Consider the following 26,611-nt stretch of genomic DNA (forward strand, 5'->3'; position numbering starts at 1 on the left):
TATGCAGATGATGCTGACTTGCTCAGAGATGAATGTTTTCACCCTGGCACTGGGTTTCTGGCTCAATCTGGAGCTCAGGAGCCACAGCGGGGGCCAACATATGATCCACACACACACACACTAACAAACATACACACACTCACGTAAACAAGGATATTCATGGCAGACTCTCTGATCTGATTTGTGCCTGAGTGATGATCAAGCTGCTGTTTAACCTCACCGTTTCCCAGCGACAGATGCGCTAACACTCTCACTCCTTAAGATGACTGATTGACCGACTGGAGAATATAAAGATGCCGCCTTTAATTTCTACACAGCCTCGCTTCTTGTCTCTAACAAATCTGCAAATGAGAGCATCTTGTCGGCAGGCGTTTAACTTTGAAAGCGATGAATGGAGTCGGCTGCTATGGCGACGGTTGTTGCTGTCAAATCTAGATTCACACCCCCTCGTCTCACTCTCAGTCTCTCCACTTTAAATCGCCGCGGTGGCATTCACGGGGATGCTGTTGCCGCTCTTCCTCCTTGTCAAACTATCTGCGGGGCTTTTTGTCGCCTCGGTGCCCCCTCCTGTTTCATTCTTGTTCTTGCGGAAACAGTAGACGCCATAGAGGCGGAATTTTTTATCAGGGAAGCCCAGGTGTCGGACGCCCGGCTGGGACCCACCACAGCGAGAGCGGGGGTTGACGATGGGGTAACGGATGCTGGCGTCCTCCAACCAGCCGGCCTCGCAGCGGTCCAGGAGCTGGAACTTCCACGCGGCGTACAGCTGGCCCACTTTGGCCACCGCAGAGCCGTCTCGGATGCACGCCTTCATCGCCTCCGCATAGTTCACCTTCTTGAAGCGTTTGAGGAAGTACACTTTGCCTGAGGGAACATTGAGGGAGAAGGGAGAGGATGTTTGTTGTAACAACAACTGGAAAAAGGTGAAAGAAAACAGAGACGAGTGAATTGTTCATGAGGGCAAAAGGGAAGGAAAGAGAGAGGAGTGAATGAGAGAGCGAAGCCCCCAGAGACGAGCCGAGGCCTGAGGGAAGATATTCACAGTTTTCCCAGCTTCTCCGTCTGACTGTGTTCAGAATATTTAATCGTTCCAACAACCGTCTGGGCAGCTCCTCAAAATCGAAAACCAATACTCTCTAACTCCAAATTACTCTTAAAACGTTTCCATTTTTACTTTCATCTCACCTCTTGGGAGACTTTTTTTTTTTTTTTTTCGTCTGGCAGTTTTAAAGAAATTGGTGTCCTGATTGGCTGAATTGTTTCAACTGAACCGAATCACAAGTTAAGCTTTATCTAAGAAAAGAAGCAAAGGATTTAAAGACACAATAAAGAGGTTGGCGGTTTCCTCTAAACAGCCACAACTGCTATCATGAAAATCACGTCCGCAACCTCGGGTTTGCACTTGGCTCAGCTATTGATTTTATGCTTGCTTATGTGACTGCTGGCTATTAGAGAGGCAGAATATTGTCTCATATTTCCCCGGGGGACGCTCAGTAAATACCTTCCAGCTGGACTGAGCAACAGCATCGGTCACGACCACTGTCGAAACCTCCTGCCCACAACAGACTGGCCGCAATAATTAACACACAGGGGAAGCCATGAGCAATCGTTTAAGGTTTCTGTCATACTCCTTTTTTTTCCCTTGCCAAGGAAAAGCACTGGCACTGCTTCTTTGTTCCAGTTTAGACTGTCCCAAAATTGTTTAGGATTCACTGAAGAGCCTTGTCTTTTATCTAGATAATAAAAAAAAAACTTTTTGCTTTTAAGAATGCATGAGAAGTTTTCCATTCTCTTTCAAGCTTCGAAGAGGCTCCGGCAGGATTGAATTGACGTTTTTTCCAAACTGAATTTTTTAACCAACGGTGTACTGTATGTTTCACTTATTGGTCAATGTTTAAAAGCAGTTGTTAGACAATTTTGGGAAATATTTGCTATCTTGCAGAGAGTTAAGGCCTTTTCACACCGGGACTGTGATGATCAAACTACATATATATTGTATATTGCATGTTATATTTCTTCGGCTTTTATTGTGAAAGGTAAGAACGGAAGGAGTGGATCTGGTCTGCGCTGCTTTTGTCAAGTTTGAAAGGAGTAATAAAGTTAGCTGTCTTGGTTTGGACTAAGTAGCTTGTTGTTGTTGTTGTTTCATTAATATAAACCAGGCGGTAACGTACGGTTCTGAAAAGTGAAGCCAATGCTGAAGTGTCTTAAACCTGCATTCTTTCTAATGTCCATCAGGGGGCGACTCCTCTGGTTGCAAAAAAAGTTTGATTGTATAGAAGTCTATGAGAAAATGTCCCTACTAAAGCAAACAATGACCACTTAGAGTAAATTATAATCACAACATAATGTATTATAACAGTGATTGTAATCCACTTTTAAAATATTTTAAATTAACTACACTGGGTTTCCTTGCAAAAACATTTCAGTGAATGACGCCGCAATTATGAAGTATGATGATACTTGACCTTCAGATAAGAGGGATAAGACAAGATAGTCCTTTATTAGTCCCACAGAGGGGAATTTTGCAATAAAAGTTATTATAAAATCCTTTATAATGGGTTATGATTATTGTTATAAAGCGTTATGCATATTTATGAGGGCTTAAAACTATAACGTTACAATGCTATAAGCATATTATAACACATAATTATTATGTTCTAATGCATTATAGACATGGGCGTCATAGAAAGTGTTCCCAACCTTTTCTGACACTTTTATCTCCTCATACATGTTCGACTACAGATAACTTCAATGATGTAAAAACAAATCCAGCCGCAGACTTCCACCTCAGTTTGTCTGAGCTTATGACCCTGGAGGTGTGTGACGGAGAAACTAGCAGACTCTCAGTGGGGATGTGATGTAAATCAAAGAACTGTGGGGATGAAAGCCGATGCCTGGCACCCAGAGGACACCGTGGCCCGGGCAGGACCCGAATCAACACCGCCTGATCTAAATCCAATGGCCCGAGGCCAGAGAGATCACAGGCAGAGATCAGAGACGTGGGCCTATAAATTTCCCCACGGTCCGACACTCGTGATGTATCCTCTTTCTATACAGTTCCACAACAATCGAGCTCCTCTGCTGTCTCCTTCTCATTAGAAACAGATGCTGCATGCTCAGCTAGATGTCTGTGTTTAGTCGTATGATCATGTCGATGGACCACAAAGTGTTTCTGATCTTCAGATACGGACATGCCTGTGCACACAACCATGGCCGCCAACCCACGTGACGGCTCGCTCTGTTTTCTCACCATTGAGCTGGGAAGTGAAGCAGAAGGCATCATAGCGCTCCTCCTCCTTGTGCCTGTAGCCATAGTTACGAACGCCAGCGGGGTTGTCCTTGCGGCCGCACTCGTCTCTGGGATGAGAGATGGGGTACTGGACTGAGCCGTCCTCCAGCCAGCCAGCATTACACCAGTCTAGTCCCTCCAGCCAGGCCTGTGGAGCGAGATAATGTACGTCAGTGGGTCACACTGAAGGATTAAATACATTATTAAGAGGTTTATCTCCTCTGACATAACTCCATTACTTTAATGCACTTTTTTATTTTAAATAGGAAGGGCCTGCAGTAAAATGTCTGGACTGGTCATATGTATAATCTTAATTTCCAATTTACTGCTGCTCTAAAGCAGTTTATGACCATTAAGTACCTTATTGCAACAAAAAAAGTGGGCTATAAATGAATGTGCAATCTACCCATTTATACGACAGACGGCGCCTTCTCTTTCTGTGACTTAAACATGCATCTGTTCTGCTGGCCATAAGGGGGCGACTCCTCTCGTTGCAAAAAGAAGTCTGATTGTCTATAAGAAAATTACCGTACTTCTCTCTTGATTTATTCCCTCAGTAAACATTGTAAACATGAGTTTATGGTCTCAATCTCTAGTTTCAAGTTTTCTTCAATGCAACATGATGTTCATTTAGTAAATCATGGTCCCATTTAGAGTAAAATAGACCATAAAGCAGGGTATGCTTTAGGGCTGGGCTACGCTGTGATTGACAGGTCGCTAAACGGCGTTGTCCGTGTTTGCGTCTTAAAACTTTAACCATTTCACGTTGATTTTCTAGCTCATGAAAAATTAATTAACATTTTGGATGGATGTTCCGATACAATTTTTCCGATTCCAAAAGCTGAACTTGCTTATAATACCGGGTACCAACGCATTGCTTGAACGCATATATTGTAAATCAAATGCAACCTCCATATATTAGCTGTTAGCTTCTTTTTTTTGCCTAGCAGGACTGCGCTGCCGAACAGCTGCTGTCAGCTAACATAGCTTGGATCAGAGGCATTTCCAGCACTGGTATCAGTATTTGAACAATTCAACTAAAAATGATTCATCGCTAGGTTGTAGCTCCACACACTTTTGTCACATATGGTTAGAAAAAAACAAGTAGGGATCGGCCAAAATGCCAAATTTGAGGCTTCAAAATGGCAGTCAACAAGCCAATGGGTGACGTCATGGTGACTACGTTGACTTCGGATAAACAGTCTATGGCATAAACGCACCTTGTGCAGTTGAGAGTGAGAGGCCAGAATGGCGTCTTGTTGTTTGCAGGCATCCTCCCCCTGGTGGTAGTTGAGCTTATAGCGCCCCTCACGTGGGTAGTAGGGAAACACAACTCCTACAGGTGACAGAAACATACTCATGAGTGTGGAGAGCCAGTTGAGCATTAGAAATGAGTTTCAACAAAATCTCTCAAAGTTGCATCTTTAATTCCTGACCTTCTAGGTCGAGGTTGACAAACCCCGTATCGTCTTCCATGTCATTAGTGACTTCACACTCAAAGCGTCCGTAGTCCTCCAGTGTGACATTTTGGATGATCACCGAGGCGTCACCTGGTCCCGCCTGCTCCAAAAACACACGGCCTTTGTACGATCCAAACACACGCTGCTGCCTGGAGAGATTCCACAGAAATGCAAACAGATATGTTTTTGCCATAGAACATTTTTATTTTATTTCTATGACTTTTGCCAGTCATAAAAGTTGGTATGAGCAAAATAATTGACAAACTACAAATACATTGTGACTGTATGCTAAGCATCCATAGTGTGGGTCATTGAAATAAATAAATAAAAAATAATAATAATTGTTGGATGGTGACCTGTAACTTAGAAACAGAAACATTTATTAACACAAAAGATACAAATTGATTGACCGAAAAATTAAGCTTTTACCTTCCAAGTGCCACAAAGACGTCCTGGAACTGCAGTGCATCGGTCACTTTGGTCCATTTAATCCGAATGCGATCCGGATCGGTGTTCTCCGGCTCATGGTGGAATCTGCAGGGCAGAGTGATGGAGCCACCGCGGTGTGTCACCACTTTACCAGGAGCTGTCTGCACAATCACCGCTCCAGTGTCGTCCTCTGTGGGAAGAAAAATAATACTTCATTTGGGGAATGATAATCATTTTCTTTAATTTGGTGGTCTGCTTTCTCACTATTTTCATACTTTGTTTTATTATCTGCACCAGGAGATTATGTTTTTGGTTGTGTGTGTGTGCATGTGTGCACATCTGTGTCTGTCCACGGCTAGTATCACATACGACTGGACCCATCAGCCTAATATTTTTTGTGCTCATTTATGACAGTATGCTCAAGGACCTCTCATGGTGATTCAAACCTTTTGAAGACATATTTTATTGAGCATATTTTTGTTTTATACCAAATAACTGACCATAGGGGTCGCAATTGATCAACAACTGCTTCAGTTTGGATTTTTGATTTTGCTACGGACTACAAGTTTAACTCTCTTAATTTGCACGCCAAGGTAAGACACCTGCATGGATGTACAGTATGTATAACTATCGCTCAGCAAATGACAAACTGAGTGCTGACTACAACAGAGCGTGTTTTCTTATGTCTGTAGGGAAACAGCTAGTTGAAGTCTTACAGTGTGTTTGGCAAACAGAGCTAACAGCTAACGGGAATAACACAGCTAATGGAACTACACATACAACAGGACCGAGAGTTTCTGTTCAGAGGAAGCATTACGCATTAAGCCTTCCCATGCATGAATTTGGGAACACCAGGAGAAATCAGTATTAATACTGTTGTTATCATATTTATTTTTTTGGTTGTGATTTATTATTATCAAAGAGGTTTTTTTTCATGTGCTTTATCCAAATATTTCTTAAGTATTCAACTATCTTGCAACACTAGTGTGTAAAGTTTATAAATCATGTTTTTATTGTGGGACACACACACACACACACACACACACACACAGTTTTACCAGCTTTTCGAACCGTTTTAGCGACTTGCTGCTCAGAGTAAACTCAGTCACCCTCTCTCCTCTTCTCCCTCCAGTTGTGCATGCAGGCAAGAGTGAGTTACTATGGTTACAGGCATCGGTGTCACCGGGTCAGTTTGTAGAGGCTAAACAAACGTGTTGAGTGTAACCCTGAATTTTTTTTTAAATCTAAGCAGAAGTGGAGCTCAACAATTGGATGTTTGAATGTGAGAGTCCTTGTAACACAACAAATTAAATGTGGGTCTCATATGTAACTCACTATGTGTGACACAAGAGCTGAGTGTCACAAGTTACAGTAGAGAAGAAATGGCAGAACGTATATACAGTATATTTTTACATCACAATTTATAATTAATCTGGAAACTAAACTACAGTTTTTGATGTACACATTAAAATGTTTCAATATATTACAGACATGTAGTCTACTTTGCATGTAAATAAGGTGCCAGAGTGCATTAAAAAAGATTGTTTATTAAAAAAACATAGATTAGCATAGCTGTGGCTTGAGACACAGGAGTGAAAAGCTAGTCTGACACGTTTGCGGTCCAGACAGGTCAGTCAGTCAAACATTACAGCAGTGGCCCCTGCAGATACACCGGGCAGAGAACTGCACTCTACTGAGCACTTTTCTAGTTTGCAAATGGATTTTGATTGACGTTCATAACTTTTATGCTTGTCAACGTACCTACTATCTTGGCCAGAAAAGTCTAAGCATGGTGGATACAAGCCAATGCATAAGTTATTCTCCGTTGGCATACAAATATGTGCAGTCAAGACCTTGTACTGCTGTTTTCAAAAATGATTGACACAGTCGATACTTGTTACTTTTATTCAAAAAAGAAAAAGGTAAATAAAATCCTATTTTCTCTTAGTGAGGATTACCACACGCAGTGATGAAGAATAAAGCCTGTTTAGTATATTTGTGCTGTGCTTTAGTGCCTCTACGTCTAAAGCATATCAATAGAAGAGAAAAAAATGTTGGTCGCTCCTCTGCCCGGATCTATCATCAGATTACCCCACTCCAAATTTTAGCATCAACCTCTCTCAAGAGCAATTCACCAAAATGACCCAGGACTAATGGTAACCATAGGCCTCTTCTCCTGATGGGCAATAACGAGACCGATTTGCATTTATGGCAGACGTTCGCTCAGATGCTGTTTGTGTTTGTTAGTGTAGCCGAAAACTACACACACACACACACACACACACACACACACACACACACACACACACACACACACACACACACACACACACACACACACAGACAAAACAAGTGTGGTGTAAACATTTAATGAGTGGCTGCAAGAGGTTTTTCAGCTAAGTTGTGACCAGATAAAGGCACCAACAATTATCCATGCCAGCCAGCAATTAGTCATGTCACTGCTGCTTTGTGTAAAGTTGTTTATCACGAGCAGCCACAAACGCAGAGTGGTGTTTAATCAAAACTTTAAGAACCATTATTTCTGCGACCGACTGATGTTAAAGACAAACAACACCTTGTTATTAGCGACTCCAGTGCTTGCGTGATGGGGGTTGGAATCTGAAGAGGGGATAGTGAGCCCTTTACACTGTCATGGTAAAACTAGTAGCTCATAAGCACCAGGCAGTCGTTAATTAGTGCAAACAATTTCTGAAAAAAACAATTCCTGTGTGCTTACTGACACACCGCAGACAAACAAAGGGACTAGCTTGACGAGAAAGTGAAACTTCTAAAGGCCCGGATATTTTTCTAGCAAAAGGAGAGTGAATATAGGACTTATATAACTTGATTTGATAACTTTGCATGTGCTGAATGTGTGAATGGGTAAACATATAGCTAGCCAGGGCGGCTGTGGCACATGAGGTAGAGCGCTTGTCCCGTAACCACAAGGTTGGTGGTTCAAACCCCTCTACCGGCAACATGCCGAGGTGTCCTTGAGCAAGACACCTAACCCCAAGTTGCTCCCCGGGCGCTTCATTGCAGCCCACTGCTCCTCCGGGATGGGTTAAATGCAGAGAAATAATTTCCCCATTGTGGGACTAATAAAGGATTGATTATTATCATTATTATTATTTATAAGACAAAAAGGTGTCAGGGCTGTGTGTCTTATCATTATCATTATTCTGCCATTCTCCCCCTCAGGTTAACACCAAGCCCCCAAGAAGAGCACCGGGCCTTTAAGAAGGTTTGACACAGCGGCTGAACGGTGGAATTACAATTTCGGGGCCAATCAAGTGATGTCATTGGTCCCAAATAAGACTTTCATTGGGAAAGAGATGTCTGTAACCCAGGGGTCCATTTTGAGGTAAATCCACTTCTCAGAAGGAACTCTTGAATAGTCTTTGTTTAAATTGTTGGGTCCTTAAAGTTATAAAATGCACTTATTTATAACTTGTAAATGAAGTAAAAGCAGACGCTAGTGTACTTACTCTATGGGCTCCATAGATGCTGAAGATTGACAGGAGATCTGGGGAATTTAATTTAATTTTATACTCAGAAGTTGAACTTTGTTTGCATCATGCGCTACTGAGAAGCTTTTCATAGGAATGAAGGGGGGGCCACCTTTGACACTGTTTCAAGTTCTCTGTTTTGTTTTTTGTTTTTTTGTTTCTTAAATTCAATAACTTTATTGAGACATTTGTTCATACATATAAAACACAATATATTTATATATATATATATATATATATATATATATATATATATGTATATATTTAAATTTTCAAGTTCTTATTTTTAAGATCTTAAGTTGATGCCACGAAGACTGCAATATCATCTATTATCTTTATTTAATGTTTTATTCTCTTTATTTAATGTTTCATTCTCTTTATTTAATCTTTTATTCTCTTTATTTTATTTTTCATTATCTTTATTTAATGTTTTAATATCTTTATTTAATGTTTCATTTTCTTTATTTAATTTTTAAATTTTCAAGTTCTTATTTTTAAGATCTTAAGTTGATGCCACTGCAAAGGCTGCAATATCATCTATTATCTTTATTTAATGTTTTATTTCTTTATTTAATGTTTCATTGTCTTTATTTAATCTTTTATTCTCTTAATTTTATTTTTCATTATCTTTTTTTTTTTAATATCTTTATTTAATGTTTCATTTTCTTTATTTAATTTTTAAATTTTCAAGTTCTTATTTTTAAGATCTTAAGTTGATGCCACGAAGGCTGCAAATATCTATTATCTTTATTTAATGTTTATCTTTAATTTTTAATTTTGTTCTTATTTTTAAGATCTTAAGTTGATGCCACGAAGGCTGCAATATCATCTATTATCTTTATTTAATGTTTCATTCTCTTTATTTAATGTTTCGTGTTTGTCACAGTAGCGGTTCAACGTAATGTCATGATGTTTTCACGGATGTTTCACTGGACGGCTCATCCTCCTGTATACCGGTGTGCACGATTACCGGTGTTTTTCACGGTACCGGTACCGGTGGCCGGCTCAACCGGCTCAAGCCTCCTATAGCTAGCATAGCTAGAGGAGGTTGAGCCGCCTGGGAGCTAGAGGAGCCGTCCCGGTAGAATCCCGGTGACCGGGAAATAGGTTCCGGCGATCACCGCGCATTGCATGCCGGGTAGATTTTTTTTTTTTTTTTTTTTTTTTTTTTTTTTTTAAATTCAATAACTTTATTGAGACATTTGTTCATACATATAAAACACAATATATTTATATATATATATATATATATATATATATATATATATATATACATATATATGTATATATTTAAATTTTCAAGTTCTTATTTTTAAGATCTTAAGTTGATGCCACGAAGGCTGCAATATCATCTATTATCTTTATTTAATGTTTCATTTTCTTTATTTAATTTTTAATTTTTAAATTTTCAAGTTCTTATTTTTAAGATCTTAAGTTGATGCCACGAAGGCTGCAATATCATCTATTATCTTTATTTAATGTTTATTCTTTTTTTGTTTGTTTAGCGGTTCAGTAAGCGGTTCAGTAACGTAATGTCATGATGTTTTCACGGATGTTTCACTGGACGGCTCATCCTCCTGTATACCGGTGTGCACGATTACCGGTGTTTTTCACGGTACCGGTACCGGTGGACCGGCCGGCTCAACCTCCTATAGCTAGCATAGCTAGAGGAGGTTGAGCCGCCTGGGAGCTAGAGGAGCCGTCCCGGTAGAATCCCGGTGACCGGGAAATAGGTTCCAGCGATCACCGCGCATTGCATGCCGGGTAGATTTTTTTTTTTTTTTTTTTTTTAAATTCAATAACTTTATTGAGACATTTGTTCATACATATAAAACACAATATATTTATATTATATATATATATATATATATATATATATATATATATATATATATATATATATATATGTATATATTTAAATTTTCAAGTTCTTATTTTTAAGATCTTAAGTTGATGCCACGAAGGCTGCAATATCATCTATTATCTTTATTTAATGTTTCATTTTCTTTATTTAATTTTTAATTTTTAAATTTTCAAGTTCTTATTTTTAAGATCTTAAGTTGATGCCACGAAGGCTGCAATATCATCTATTATCTTTATTTAATGTTTAGTGTTTGTCACAGTAGCGGTTCAGTAACGTAATGTCATGATGTTTTCACGGATGTTTCACTGGACGGCTCATCCTCCTGTATACCGGTGTGCACGATTACCGGTGTTTTTCACGGTACCGGTACCGGTGGACCGGCGGCTCAACCTCCTATAGCTAGCATAGCTAGAGGAGGTTGAGCCGCCTGGGAGCTAGAGGAGCCGTCCCGGTAGAATCCCGGTGACCGGGAAATAGGTTCAGCGATCACCGCGCATTGCATGCCGGGTAGATTTTTTTTTTTTTTTTTTTTTTTTTTTAAATTCAATAACTTTATTGAGACATTTGTTCATACATATAAAACACACATATATATTATATATATATATATATATATATATATATATATATATATATATATATATATATATACATATATATGTATATATTTAAATTTTCAAGTTCTTATTTTTAAGATCTTAAGTTGATGCCACGAAGGCTGCAATATCATCTATTATCTTTATTTAATGTTTCATTTTCTTTATTTAATTTTTAATTTTTAAATTTTCAAGTTCTTATTTTTAAGATCTTAAGTTGATGCCACGAAGGCTGCAATATCATCTATTATCTTTATTTAATGTTTCATTTGTCTTTATTTATGATTTTTAAATTTTCAAGTTCTTATTTTTAAGATCTTAAGTTGATGCCACTACCGGAGGAAGGCTGCAATATCATCTATTATCTTTATTTAATGTTTCGATCACCTCATTTATTTAATTTTTTTTTTTATTTTTTTTTTAAATTCAATAACTTTATTAGACATTTGTTCATACATATCTTTATTTAATGTTTTAATATCTTTATTTAATGTTTCATTTTATATTATATTTATGTATTTTTAAATTTTCAAGTTCTTATTTTTAAGATCTTAAGTTGATGCCACGAAGGCTGCAATATCATCTATTATCTTTATTTAATGTTTCATTTTCTTTATTTAATTTTTTTTAAATTTTCAAGTTCTTATTTTTAAGATCTTAAGTTGATGCCACGAAGGCTGCAATATCATCTATTATCTTTATTTAATGTTTAGTGTTTGTCACAGTAGCGGTTCAGTAACGTAATGTCATGATGTTTTCACGGATGTTTCACTGGACGGCTCATCCTCCTGTATACCGGTGTGCACGATTACCGGTGTTTTTCACGGTACCGGTACGGTGGACCGGCATATATTTTTTATAGAGCTCAACCTCCTATAGCTAGCATAGCTAGAGGAGGTTGAGCCGCCTGGGAGCTAGAGGAGCCGTCCCGGTAGAATCCCGGTGACCGGGAAATAGGTTCTGCGATCACCGCGCATTGCATGCCGGGTAGATTTTTTTTTTTTTTTTTTTTTTAAATTCAATAACTTTATTGAGACATTTGTTCATACATATAAAACACAATATATCTATTATCTTTATTTAATATATTCATATTTCTTTATTTATATTTTAAATTTTCAAGTTCTTATTTTTAAGATCTTAAGTTGATGCCACGAAGGCTGCAATATCATCTATTATCTTTATTTAATGTTTCTTTATTTAATTTTTATTTGTTTGTCACAGTATTTTTAAGATCTTAAGTAACGTAATGTCATGATGTTTTCACGGATGTTTCACTGGACGGCTCATCCTCCTGTATACCGGTGTGCACGATTACCGGTGTTTTTCACGGTACCGGTACCGTGGATGGCCGGCTCAACCTCCTATAGCTAGCATAGCTAGAGGAGGTTGAGCCGCCTGGGAGCTAGAGGAGCCGTCCCGGTAGAATCCCGGTGACCGGGAAATAGGTTCCGGCGATCACCGCGCATTGCATGCCGGGTAGATTTTATTTTTTTTTTCATTTTTTTTTTTAATTTTTTATTTTTTTTTTTTTTTAAATTCAATAACTTTATTGAGACATTTGTTCATACATATAAAACACAATATATTTATATATATATTTATATATTTATATTTATATATATACATATATATGTATATATTTAAATTTTCAAGTTCTTATTTTTAAGATCTTAAGTTGATGCCACGAAGGCTGCAATATCATCTATTATCTTTATTTAATGTTTCATTTTCTTTATTTAATTTTTATTTTTTAAATTTTCAAGTTCTTATTTTTAAGATCTTAAGTTGATGCCGGGAAGGCTGCAATATCTTTATTTATGTTTCTATTATCTTTATTTAATGTTTCATTTTCTTTATTTAATTTTTAATTTTCAATTTTCAAGTTCTTATTTTTAAGATCTTAAGTTGATGCCACGAAGGCTGCAATATTCTATTATCTTTATTTAATGTTTAGTGTTTGTCACAGTAGCGGTTCAGTAACGTAATGTCATGATGTTTTCACGGATGTTTCACTGGACGGCTCATCCTCCTGTATACCGGTGTGCACGATTACCGGTGTTTTTCACGGTACCGGTACCGTGGTGGACGGCCGGCTCAACCTCCTATAGCTAGCATAGCTAGAGGAGGTTGAGCCGCCTGGGAGCTAGAGGAGCCGTCCCGGTAGAATCCCGGTGACCGGGAAATAGGTTCCGGCGATCACCGCGCATTGCATGCCGGGTAGATTTTTTTTTTTTTTTTTTTTTTTTTAAATTCAATAACTTTATTGAGACATTTGTTCATACATATAAAATGTTTTATATATATATATATATATATATATATATATATATATATATATATATATATATATATATGTATATATTTAAATTTTCAAGTTCTTATTTTTAAGATCTTAAGTTGATGCCACGAAGGCTGCAATATCATCTATTATCTTTATTTAATGTTTCATTTTCTTTATTTAATTTTTAATTTTTAAATTTTCAAGTTCTTATTTTTAAGATCTTAAGTTGATGCCACGAAGGCTGCAATATCATCTATTATCTTTATTTAATGTTTAGTGTTTGTCACAGTAGCGGTTCAGTAACGTAATGTCATGATGTTTTCACGGATGTTTCACTGGACGGCTCATCCTCCTGTATACCGGTGTGCACGATTACCGGTGTTTTTCACGGTACCGGTACCGGTGGACCGGCCGGCTCAACCTCCTATAGCTAGCATAGCTAGAGGAGGTTGAGCCGCCTGGGAGCTAGAGGAGCCGTCCCGGTAGAATCCCGGTGACCGGGAAATAGGTTCCGCGATCACCGCGCATTGCATGCCGGGTAGATTTTTTTTTTTTTTTTTTTTTTTTTTTTTTTTAAATTCAATAACTTTATTGAGACATTTGTTCATACATATAAAACACAATATATTTATATATATATATATATATATATATATATATATATATATATATATATATATATATATATATATATACATATATATGTATATATTTAAATTTTCAAGTTCTTATTTTTAAGATCTTAAGTTGATGCCACGAAGGCTGCAATATCATCTATTATCTTTATTTAATGTTTCATTTTCTTTATTTAATTTTTAATTTTTAAATTTTCAAGTTCTTATTTTTAAGATCTTAAGTTGATGCCACGAAGGCTGCAATATCATCTATTATCTTTATTTAATGTTTAGTGTTTGTCACAGTAGCGGTTTTCAGTAACGTAATGTCATGATGTTTTCACGGATGTTTCACTGGACGGCTCATCCTCCTGTATACCGGTGTGCACGATTACCGGTGTTTTTCACGGTACCGGTACCGGTGGACCGGCCGGCTCAACCTCCTATAGCTAGCATAGCTAGAGGAGGTTGAGCCGCCTGGGAGCTAGAGGAGCCGTCCCGGTAGAATCCCGGTGACCGGGAAATAGGTTCCGGCGATCACCGCGCATTGCATGCCGGGTAGATTTTTTTTTTTTTTTTTTTTTTTTTTTTTTTTTTTAAATTCAATAACTTTATTGAGACATTTGTTCATACATATAAAACACAATATATTTATATATATATATATATATATATATATATATATATATATATATATATATATATATATATATATATATGTATATATTTAAATTTTCAAGTTCTTATTTTTAAGATCTTAAGTTGATGCCACGAAGGCTGCAATATCATCTATTATCTTTATTTAATGTTTCATTTTCTTTATTTAATTTTTAATTTTTAAATTTTCAAGTTCTTATTTTTAAGATCTTAAGTTGATGCCACGAAGGCTGCAATATCATCTATTATCTTTATTTAATGTTTAGTGTTTGTCACAGTAGCGGTTCAGTAACGTAATGTCATGATGTTTTCACGGATGTTTCACTGGACGGCTCATCCTCCTGTATACCGGTGTGCACGATTACCGGTGTTTTTCACGGTACCGGTACCGGTGGACGGCCGGCTCAACCTCCTATAGCTAGCATAGCGAGGAGGTTGAGCCGCCTGGGAGCTAGAGGAGCCGTCCCGGTAGAATCCCGGTGACCGGGAAATAGGTTCCGGCGATCACCGCGCATTGCATGCCGGGTAGATTTTTTTTTTTTTTTTTTTTTTTTTTTTTTAAATTCAATAACTTTATTGAGACATTTGTTCATACATATAAAACACAATATATTTTATATATATATATTTATATATATATATATTTATATATATATACATATATATGTATATATTTAAATTTTCAAGTTCTTATTTTTAAGATCTTAAGTTGATGCCACGAAGGCTGCAATATCATCTATTATCTTTATTTAATGTTTCATCTATTAGTTCTTATTTTTATTTAATGCTTATCATCTTTTCTTTATTTAATGTTTCATTTTCTTTATTTAATTTTTAAATTTTCAAGTTCTTATTTTTAAGATCTTAAGTTGATGCCACGAAGGCTGCAATATCATCTATTATCTTTATTTAATGTTTAGTGTTTGTCACAGTAGCGGTTCAGTAACGTAATGTCATGATGTTTTCACGGATGTTTCACTGGACGGCTCATCCTCCTGTATACCGGTGTGCACGATTACCGGTGTTTTTCACGGTACCGGTACCGGTGGACCGGCCGGCTCAACCTCCTATAGCTAGCATAGCTAGAGGAGGTTGAGCCGCCTGGGAGCTAGAGGAGCCGTCCCGGTAGAATCCCGGTGACCGGGAAATAGGTTCCGGCGATCACCGCGCATTGCATGCCGGGTAGATTTTTTTTTTTTTTTTTTTTTTTTTTAAATTCAATAACTTTATTGAGACATTTGTTCATACATATAAAACACAATATATTTATATATATATATATATATATATATATATATATATATATATATATATATATATATATATATACATATATATATATATATTTATTTAATTTTCAAGTTCTTATTTTTAAGATCTTAAGTTGATGCCACGAAGGCTGCAATATCATCTATTATCTTTATTTAATGTTTCATTTTCTTTATTTAATTTTTAATTTTTAAATTTTCAAGTTCTTATTTTTAAGATCTTAAGTTGATGCCACGAAGGCTGCAATATCATCTATTATCTTTATTTAATGTTTAGTGTTTGTCACAGTAGCGGTTCAGTAACGTAATGTCATGATGTTTTCACGGATGTTTCACTGGACGGCTCATCCTCCTGTATACCGGTGTGCACGATTACCGGTGTTTTTCACGGTACCGGTACCGGTGGACCGGCCGGCTCAACCTCCTATAGCTAGCATAGCTAGAGGAGGTTGAGCCGCCTGGGAGCTAGAGGAGCCGTCCCGGTAGAATCCCGGTGACCGGGAAATAGGTTCCGGCGATCACCGCGCATTGCATGCCGGGTAGATTTTTTTTTTTTTTTTTTTTTTTTTTTTTTTTTTTAAATTTGTTTCAATAACTTTATTGAGACATTTGTTCATACATATAAAACACAATATATAAAATATATATATATATATATATATATATATATATATATATATATATATATATACATATATATGTATATATTTAAATTTTCAAGTTCTTATTTTTAAGATCTTAAGTTGATGCCACGAAGGCTGCAATATCATCTATTATCTTTATTTAATGTTTCATTTTCTTTATTTAATTTTTAATTTTTAAATTTTCAAGTTCTTATTTTTAAGATCTTAAGTTGATGCCACGAAGGCTGCAATATCATCTATTATCTTTATTTAATGTTTAGTGTTTGTCACAGTAGCGGTTCAGTAACGTAATGTCATGATGTTTTCACGGATGTTTCACTGGACGGCTCATCCTCCTGTATACCGGTGTGCACGATTACCGGTGTTTTTCACGGTACCGGTACCGGGTGGGCTCAACCTCCTATAGCTCAACCTCCTATAGCTAGCATAGCTAGAGGAGGTTGAGCCGCCTGGGAGCTAGAGGAGCCGTCCCGGTAGAATCCCGGTGACCGGGAAATAGGTTCCGGCGATCACCGCGCATTGCATGCCGGGTAGATTATTTTTTTTTTTTTTTTTTTTTTTTTTTAAATTCAATAACTTTATTGAGACATTTGTTCATACATATAAAACACAATATATTTATATATATATATATATATATATATATATATATATATATATATATATATATATATATATATGTATATATTTAAATTTTCAAGTTCTTATTTTTAAGATCTTAAGTTGATGCCACGAAGGCTGCAATATCATCTATTATCTTTATTTAATGTTTCATTTTCTTTATTTAATTTTTAATTTTTAAATTTTCAAGTTCTTATTTTTAAGATCTTAAGTTGATGCTGCAATATCATCTATTATCTTTATTTAAGGCTGCAATATCATCTATTATCTTTATTTAATGTTTAGTGTTTGTCACAGTAGCGGTTCAGTAACGTAATGTCATGATGTTTTCACGGATGTTTCACTGGACGGCTCATCCTCCTGTATACCGGTGTGCACGATTACCGGTGTTTTTCACGGTACCGGTACCGGTGGACGGCCGGCTCAACCTCCTATAGCTAGCATAGCTAGAGGAGGTTGAGCCGCCTGGGAGCTAGAGGAGCCGTCCCGGTAGAATCCCGGTGACCGGGAAATAGGTTCCGGCGATCACCGCGCATTGCATGCCGGGTAGATTTTTATTTTTTTTTTTTTTTTTTTTAAATTCAATAACTTTATTGAGACATTTGTTCATACATATAAAACATTTATATATATATTATATATATATATATATATAATATATATTATATATATATATATATATATATATATATATATATATATATATATTTATATATATGTATATATTTAAATTTTCAAGTTCTTATTTTTAAGATCTTAAGTTGATGCCACGAAGGCTGCAATATCATCTATTATCTTTATTTAATGTTTCATTTTCTTTATTTAATTTTTAATTTTTAAATTTTCAAGTTCTTATTTTTAAGATCTTAAGTTGATGCCACGAAGGCTGCAATATCATCTATTATCTTTATTTAATGTTTAGTGTTTGTCACAGTAGCGGTTCAGTAACGTAATGTCATGATGTTTTCACGGATGTTTCACTGGACGGCTCATCCTCCTGTATACGGTGTGCACGATTACCGGTGTTTTTCACGGTACCGGTACCGGTGGACCGGCCGGCTCAACCTCCTCCTAGCTAGCATAGCTAGAGGAGGTTGAGCCGCCTGGGAGCTAGAGGAGCCGTCCCGGTAGAATCCCGGTGACCGGGAAATAGGTTCCGGCGATCACCGCGCATTGCATGCCGGGTAGATTTTTTTTTTTTTTTTTTTTTTTTTTTTTTTAAATTCAATAACTTTATTGAGACATTTGTTCATACATATAAAACACATATTTATATATATATATATATATATATATATATATATATATATATATATATATATATATATACATATATATGTATATATTTAAATTTTCAAGTTCTTATTTTTAAGATCTTAAGTTGATGCCACGAAGGCTGCAATATCATCTATTATCTTTATTTAATGTTTCATTTTCTTTATTTAATTTTTAAATTTTTTTAAATTTTCAAGTTCTTATCTTTTTTAAGATCTTAAGTTGATGCCACGAAGGCTGCAATATCATCTATTATCTTTATTTAATGTTTAGTGTTTGTCACAGTAGCGGTTCAGTAACGTAATGTCATGATGTTTTCACGGATGTTTCACTGGACGGCTCATCCTCCTGTATACCGGTGTGCACGATTACCGGTGTTTTTCACGGTACCGGTACCGGTGGTTGCCGGCTCAACCTCCTATAGCTAGCATAGCTAGAGGAGGTTGAGCCGCCTGGGAGCTAGAGGAGCCGTCCCGGTAGAATCCCGGTGACCGGGAAATAGGTTCCGGCGATCACCGCGCATTGCATGCCGGGTAGATTTTTTTTTTTTTTTTTTTTTTTTTTTTTAAATTCAATAACTTTATTGAGACATTTGTTCATACATATAAAACACAATCTTTATTTAATGTTTATATTTATTTTTATTTTAGTTCTTATTTTTATATATATATATCATATATCTTTATTTAATATATTATATATATATATATACATATATATTTTATATATTTAAATTTTCAAGTTCTTATTTTTAAGATCTTAAGTTGATGCCACGAAGGCTGCAATATCATCTATTATCTTTATTTAATGTTTCATTTTCTTTATTTAATTTTTAATTTTTAAATTTTCAAGTTCTTATTTTTAAGATCTTAAGTTGATGCCACGAAGGCTGCAATATCATCTATTATCTTTATTTAATGTTTCATTTTCTTTATTTATTTTTGTTTGTCACTTATTTTTAGATCGTTGATTCAGCAATATCATCTATTATCTTTATTTAATGTCATGATGTTTTCACGGATGTTTCACTGGATGTTTCACTGGACGGCTCATCCTCCTGTATACCGGTGTGCACGATTACCGGTGTTTTTCACGGTACCGGTACCGGTGGACCGGCTCCGGCTCAACCTCCTATAGCTAGCATAGCTAGAGGAGGTTGAGCCGCCTGGGAGCTAGAGGAGCCGTCCCGGTAGAATCCCGGTGACCGGGAAATAGGTTCCGCGATCACCGCGCATTGCATGCCGGGTAGATTTTTTTTTTTTTTTTTTTTTTTTTTTTTTTTTTTAAATTCAATAACTTTATTGAGACATTTGTTCATACATATAAAACACATTTTTATTATATTTATTTATATATATATATATATATATATATATATATATATGTATATATTTAAATTTTCAAGTTCTTATTTTCAAGTTCTTTTTAAGATCTTAAGTTGATGCCACGAAGGCTGCAATATCATCTATTATCTTTATTTAATGTTTCATTTTCTTTATTTATTTAATTTTTAAATTTTCAAGTTCTTATTTTTAAGATCTTAAGTTGATGCCACGAAGGCTGCAATATCATCTATTATCTTTATTTAATGTTTCATTTTCTTTATTTAATTTTTAAATTTTCAAGTTCTTATTTTTAAGATCTTAAGTTGATGCCACGAAGGCTGCAATATCATCTATTATCTTTATTTAATGTTTAGTGTTTGTCACAGTAGCGGTTCAGTGACGTAATGTCATGATGTTTTCACGGATGTTTCACTGGACGGCTCATCCTCCTGTATACCGGTGTGCACGATTACCGGTGTTTTTCACGGTACCGGTACCGGCTGGATCATCTATTATCTTTATTTAATGCTCAACCTCCTATAGCTAGCATAGCTAGAGGAGGTTGAGCCGCCTGGGAGCTAGAGGAGCCGTCCCGGTAGAATCCCGGTGACCGGGAAATAGGTTCCGGCGATCACCGCGCATTGCATGCCGGGTAGATTTTTTTTTTTTTTTTATTTTTTTTTTTTTTTTAAATTCAATAACTTTATTGAGACATTTGTTCATACATTAAAATACATATAAAACATTTATATCTTTTTATATATATATATCATATTATATTTATATAATATATATATACATATATATGTATATATTTAAATTTTCAAGTTCTTATTTTTAAGATCTTAAGTTGATGCCACGAAGGCTGCAATATCATCTATTATCTTTATTTAATGTTTCATTTTTTTCTTTATTTAATTTTTAAATTTTCAAGTTCTTTTTTTAAGATCTTAAGTTGATGCCACGAAGGCTGCAATATCATCTATTATCTTTATTTAATGTTTCATTTTCTTTATTTAATTTTTAAATTTTCAAGTTCTTATTTTTAAGATCTTAAGTTGATGCCACGAAGGCTGCAATATCATCTATTATCTTTATTTAATGTTTCTTTATTTAAGTGTTTGTCACAGTAGCGGTTCAGTAACGTAATGTCATGATGTTTTCACGGATGTTTCACTGGACGGCTCATCCTCCTGTATACCGGTGTGCACGATTACCGGTGTTTTTCACGGTACCGGTACCGGTGGACCGGCCGGCTCAACCTCCTATAGCTAGCATAGCTAGAGGAGGTTGAGCCGCCTGGGAGCTAGAGGAGCCGTCCCGGTAGAATCCCGGTGACCGGGAAATAGGTTCCAGCGATCACCGCGCATTGCATGCCGGGTAGATTTTTTTTTTTTTTTTTTTTTTTTTTTAAATTCAATAACTTTATTGAGATTTTTGTTAAAATACATATAAAACACATATATATATATATATATATATATATATATATATATATATATATATATATATATATATATATATGTATATATTTAAATTTTCAAGTTCTTATTTTTAAGATCTTAAGTTGATGCCACGAAGGCTGCAATATCATCTATTATCTTTATTTAATGTTTCATTTTCTTTATTTAATTTTTAATTTTTAAATTTTCAAGTTCTTATTTTTAAGATCTTAAGTTGATGCCACGAAGGCTGCAATATCATCTATTATCTTTATTTAATGTTTAGTGTTTGTCACAGTAGCGGTTCAGTAACGTAATGTCATGATGTTTTCACGGATGTTTCACTGGACGGCTCATCCTCCTGTATACCGGTGTGCACGATTACCGGTGTTTTTCAAGACCGGTAAGTGGATGCCACGAAGGCTGCAACCTCCTATTAGCTAAGCATAGCTAGAGGATTTGATTTTTGGGAGCTAGAGGAGCCGTTTTTAGAATCCCGGTGACCGGGAAATAGGTTCCGGCGATCACCGCGCATTGCATGCCGGTTAGATTTTTTTTTTTTTTTTTTTAAATTCAATAACTTTATTTTTGAGACATTTGTTATAATATAAAACACAATAATTTATTATCTTTATTTAATGTTTTATTATATTATTTAATGTTTCATTTTCTTTATTTAATCTTTTTTTATCTTATATTTATATCATATAATATCTTTATTTAATGTTTCATTTTATTTATTTAATTTTTAAATTTTCAAGTTCTTATTTTTAGATCTTAAGTTGATGCCACGAAGGCTGCAATATCATCTATTATCTTTATTTAATGTTTCATTTTATTTTGTACATTTTCAAATTTTAATGTCATTATGTTTTCAAGATGTTTTAATCTTGATTTCATTTCATTTTCCTTTTAAATTTTCAGGTTCTTATTTTTAAGATCTTAAGTTGATGTTTTATTATCATCTTTATCTTTATTTAATGTTTCATTTTCTTTATTAGCATTTTTAAATTTTCAAGTTCTTATTTTTAAGATCTTAAGTTGATGCCACGAAGGCATTGCATATCATCTATTATCTTTATTTAATGTTTTTTTCTTTATTTTTTTAAATTTCAAGTTTTATTTAATTTGTTGATGCCACATTGCAATATCATCTATTATCTTTATTTAATGTTTTATTCTCTTTTAATTCATTTATTTTTTAATCTTTTATCTTAATTTTTATTTAATGTTTTAATATCTTTATTTAATGTTTCATTTTCTTTATTTAATTTTTAAATTTTCAAGTTCTTATTTTTAAGATTATTTTTAAGTTGATGCCACGAAGGCTGCAATATCATCTATTATCTTTATTTAATGTTTCATTTTCTTTATTTAATTTTTAAATTTTCAAGTTCTTATTTTTAAGATCTTAAGTTGATGCCACGAAGGCTGCAATATCATCTATTATCTTTATTTAATGTTTCATTCTCTTTATTTAATGTTTCGTGTTTGTCACAGTAGCGGTTCAGTGATGTAATGTCATGATGTTTTCACGGATGTTTCACTGGACGGCTCATCCTCCTGTATACCGGTGTGCACGATTACCGGTGTTTTTCACGGTACCGGTACCGGTGGCTCAACCTCCCTAGCTAGCATAGCTAGAGGAGGTTGAGCCGCCTGGGAGCTAGAGGAGCCGTCCCGGTAGAATCCCGGTGACCGGGAAATAGGTTCCGGCGATCACCGCGCATTGCATGCCGGGTAGATTTTTATTTTTTTTTTTTTTTTTTTTTTTTTTTTTTTAAATTCAATAACTTTATTGAGACATTTGTTCATACATATAAAACACAATATATTTATATATATATATATATATATATATATATATATATATATATATATATATATATATATACATATGTATATATTTAAATTTTCAAGTTCTTATTTTTAAGATCTTAAGTTGATGCCACGAAGGCTGCAATATCATCTATTATCTTTATTTAATGTTTCATTTTCTTTATTTAATTTTTTTTTAAATTTTCAAGTTCTTATTTTTAAGATCTTAAGTTGATGCCACGAAGGCTGCAATATCATCTATTATCTTTATTTAATGTTTAGTGTTTGTCACAGTAGCGGTTCAGTAACGTAATGTCATGATGTTTTCACGGATGTTTCACTGGACGGCTCATCCTCCTGTATACCGGTGTGCACGATTACCGGTGTTTTTCACGGTACCGGTACCGGTTCTCTTCATAGCTAGCATAGCTAGAGGAACCTCCTATAGCTAGCATAGCTAGAGGAGGTTGAGCCGCCTGGGAGCTAGAGGAGCCGTCCCGGTAGAATCCCGGTGACCGGGAAATAGGTTGCGATCACCGCGCATTGCATGCCGGGTAGATTTTTATTTTTATTTTTTTTTTTTTTTTTTCAATTTTATTAAATTCATTATAACTTTATTTAAGACATTTCTTCATACATATAAAACACAATATATTTATATATATATTTAAATTTTCAAGTTCTTATTTTTAAGATCTTAAGTTGATGCCACGAAGGCTGCAATATCATCTATTATCTTTATTTAATGTTTCATTTTCTTTATTTAATTTTTAAATTTTCAAGTTCTTATTTTTAAGATCTTAAGTTGATGCCACGAAGGCTGCAATATCATCTATTATCTTTATTTAATGTTTTATTCTCTTTATTTAATGTTTCATTCTCTTTATTTAATCTTTTATTCTCTTTATTTAATGTTTTATTCTCTTTATTTAATGTTTTATTCTCTTTATTTAATGTTTCATTATCTTTATTTAATGTTTTATTATCTTTATTTAATGTTTCATTATCTTTATTTAATTTAAACCTGTTAGCTCTGTCAGCACTGTTAGCCCTCACCATGTTGAGAGCCATGTGGATACAATAGAAATGCTTTTGATTTGGTATTGAGCACCCTTAGTGAGAGATTTTTTTCCTGGTTTCAAAGGTGAAACTTTAAGTCCAAAGATGACCTCTGCAGACAGTTTATCTTCCAAATTTCCGAGCACATTCTTTTACAGCTATGCAGCTCAGTTCAGAGTGAAGAACCCCCGGAAGCTGTGAGCTTTGAGAAACTGGAAAGAAATATGTTTTCCTTACCGAGCACGTGCACCACCTTCCTCCTTCCCTTGTCTATGTCAGCAGGCAGGGAAGCTACTGAGACGGTGGAGGTCAGGATGAAAACCACAAAGGACATTTTCCCAAAGGCCCGAGGCCTCAGCGGCTTTAAGAACTGCAGGAAGTGACACAACAGAGAGTTATGGTTATCAAAGGTTAAACTAAAATAAAAGAATTCAGACAGTAGCGTTCCAGGGGCAATGAGACCTAACAATACAAAGGTGAATAGAACCAAGGACAGTAGCTTGACATCTTCAGTGTCCGAAACAAGGGACTTAACTTAATGACAGTGGCCACATCAATATGAAGCTTTAAGGTCTGTTTTTTCTGAACATACATAATGATAGACTATATGCAACTTGGGTAAAATCCACATCTGTCTCCTTCCTCTTAGTCATGCTGAAACCCCAGCAGTGAACTCTTACTTTAGCTGGTCACTGATCAAAACAAAAAGTAGCAGATAATTGATTTGTTCAGCTTTCTCAAAACAACAACATAAGGTTAGCTGACTGTGTTTGGTTTGAGTCACGCTTTCAAGTTGCTTTTAAACTGCTTTTAAACTGCCTGCTGTGTAGCTCACAGTCACCGTATGAGAAGAGGAGATAGTCCTCGCAGGAAAGTCAAAACCTAAAGCTTGTTCGGCACTTTTTTCTAATCCGTACTGCAAAGTGGCAGTTAAAGGGAAAATAATTATTTGGGAAGTTTTGAAGGAAACACTCTTGGCTCAGTAGAGACAAATAGTAAACAGAGGAATATATGGAAACATTAAATCATATCAATATCCTAAGAAAAAAGAACTACATAACTATACATATTAGACATTAAAGGCCCAGTGTGTCGGATTTGGTGGCATCTAGTGGTGTGGTTGCAGATTGCAACCAAATGAATACCCCTCCACTCACTTTCAACACAGTGGTAACGCCTTGGAAATTTCTCGCAATCCTAACCATCATGTAATACTACTTTAGTACTAGTACTACTTTACTTTTACACTACTTTAAGAGCAACAGCTGGGCATTAACACTGTTTTGATCTCTGGGACTCATGTTAACACAGTTTCACAAGCGCGTCAGAGAACTACTGTGTCCTTCAGGTAAAAAATGCTAAAAGGGTCTCATCATTGGTTTGTCCATTCTGGGCTACTGTAGAAACATGGTGGTGCAACACGGCAGACTATGAAGAGGACCCACTCCCTATGTAGATCTAAAGGGCTCATTCTAAGCTGAAGAAAACACCAGATTCTTAGTTTCAGGTGGTTATACACTAATGAAAACATAGTTCTGAATATTATATTCAATTCCTGCTAATACATTTCCCTAAATCCTAAACACGGTGCCTTTAAAAAGGGCAGAAAGAGACCACAACACAGTCTGAAACTCCCATCAGAGTATGTGAACTACCTCCCCTGGCTCGTGATCAATGAGGGATCACCTTGCTTCTGCTTTTTCGGTTACAGGCTCTCTCTGGGTTATGGATGAGGATGCAGTGGTTAGTTGGTGCACTACGGTTGCAGACTCTTGTGTGTTTTGACCCATGATGGATTGCAAACCCTTGTGCAAAACACAAACTTTCAACACATGCTCAGACACATAGAGATCGGTCCACATTGTAGCATCATAACAACAGAATACAGGAGCCAATATGTACAGTATGCTGCAGCTGTGAGCACTGCTAGAGGTCTGCACTGTCAGCCTCACCTGAGAATAATCGTTTCCTATGTAACAGAACTGCTGCAGCACACAACGTCGTTGAACAGGCCCCAGTGAAGCAAAGTAACTAAAGCAGCCACTTTACATGCACATCGCACACTACAAACAGCACTGCCGCATCATTTCTTTTTCCTCAAGGTTAGTCCAATGAAAATCCCTGCAGTTCCCACGCAGCACAGAGAACTGCACAGAGCAGAGACGTACTAATAGAGCACAGAAGTGAACTTACCATGGCCATCACAACAGGATTAATGCCTGGATGGAGCAGATGGAGCAGATGTGCCGCTGTGCGCCGTTTAACTCCTCAGCCAGGCTAAATGTTGTTCTGCGGCAGCACTCACCTCTCTCCCTCCCTGTCTCTCTCTGTCTGTTTCCAGTCCCATCGCTGATCTCCAGCACTGCAGGGGAACCACCGGTGTTTGTGGGTCCCGCAGTCCTCCGATGACGCAGCACACATTTGCCTGTGCAGGCAGTGTGGATAACAGTAATG

At 35.8% G+C, this 26,611-nt stretch overlaps 1 protein-coding gene across 1 annotated transcript; it reads right to left on the reverse strand.

Moving 5' to 3' along the window:
* Positions 1-472: 472 nt before the first annotated feature.
* hapln4 (hyaluronan and proteoglycan link protein 4) lies at positions 473-26,359 on the reverse strand. The gene is made up of 7 exons (XM_054603022.1): positions 26,351-26,359; positions 24,395-24,527; positions 5,182-5,371; positions 4,729-4,901; positions 4,513-4,628; positions 3,254-3,440; positions 473-864 (listed from the first exon to the last, which is right to left on the reverse strand). The coding sequence occupies exons 1-7, from the start codon at positions 26,357-26,359 to the stop codon at positions 473-475; spliced, it is 1,200 nt and encodes a 399-aa protein (XP_054458997.1).
* Between the last annotated feature and the right edge of the window lie 252 nt (positions 26,360-26,611).

This window comes from Anoplopoma fimbria, chromosome 8 (assembly GCF_027596085.1).
Source record: "Anoplopoma fimbria isolate UVic2021 breed Golden Eagle Sablefish chromosome 8, Afim_UVic_2022, whole genome shotgun sequence".
NCBI lineage: Eukaryota > Metazoa > Chordata > Actinopteri > Perciformes > Anoplopomatidae > Anoplopoma > Anoplopoma fimbria.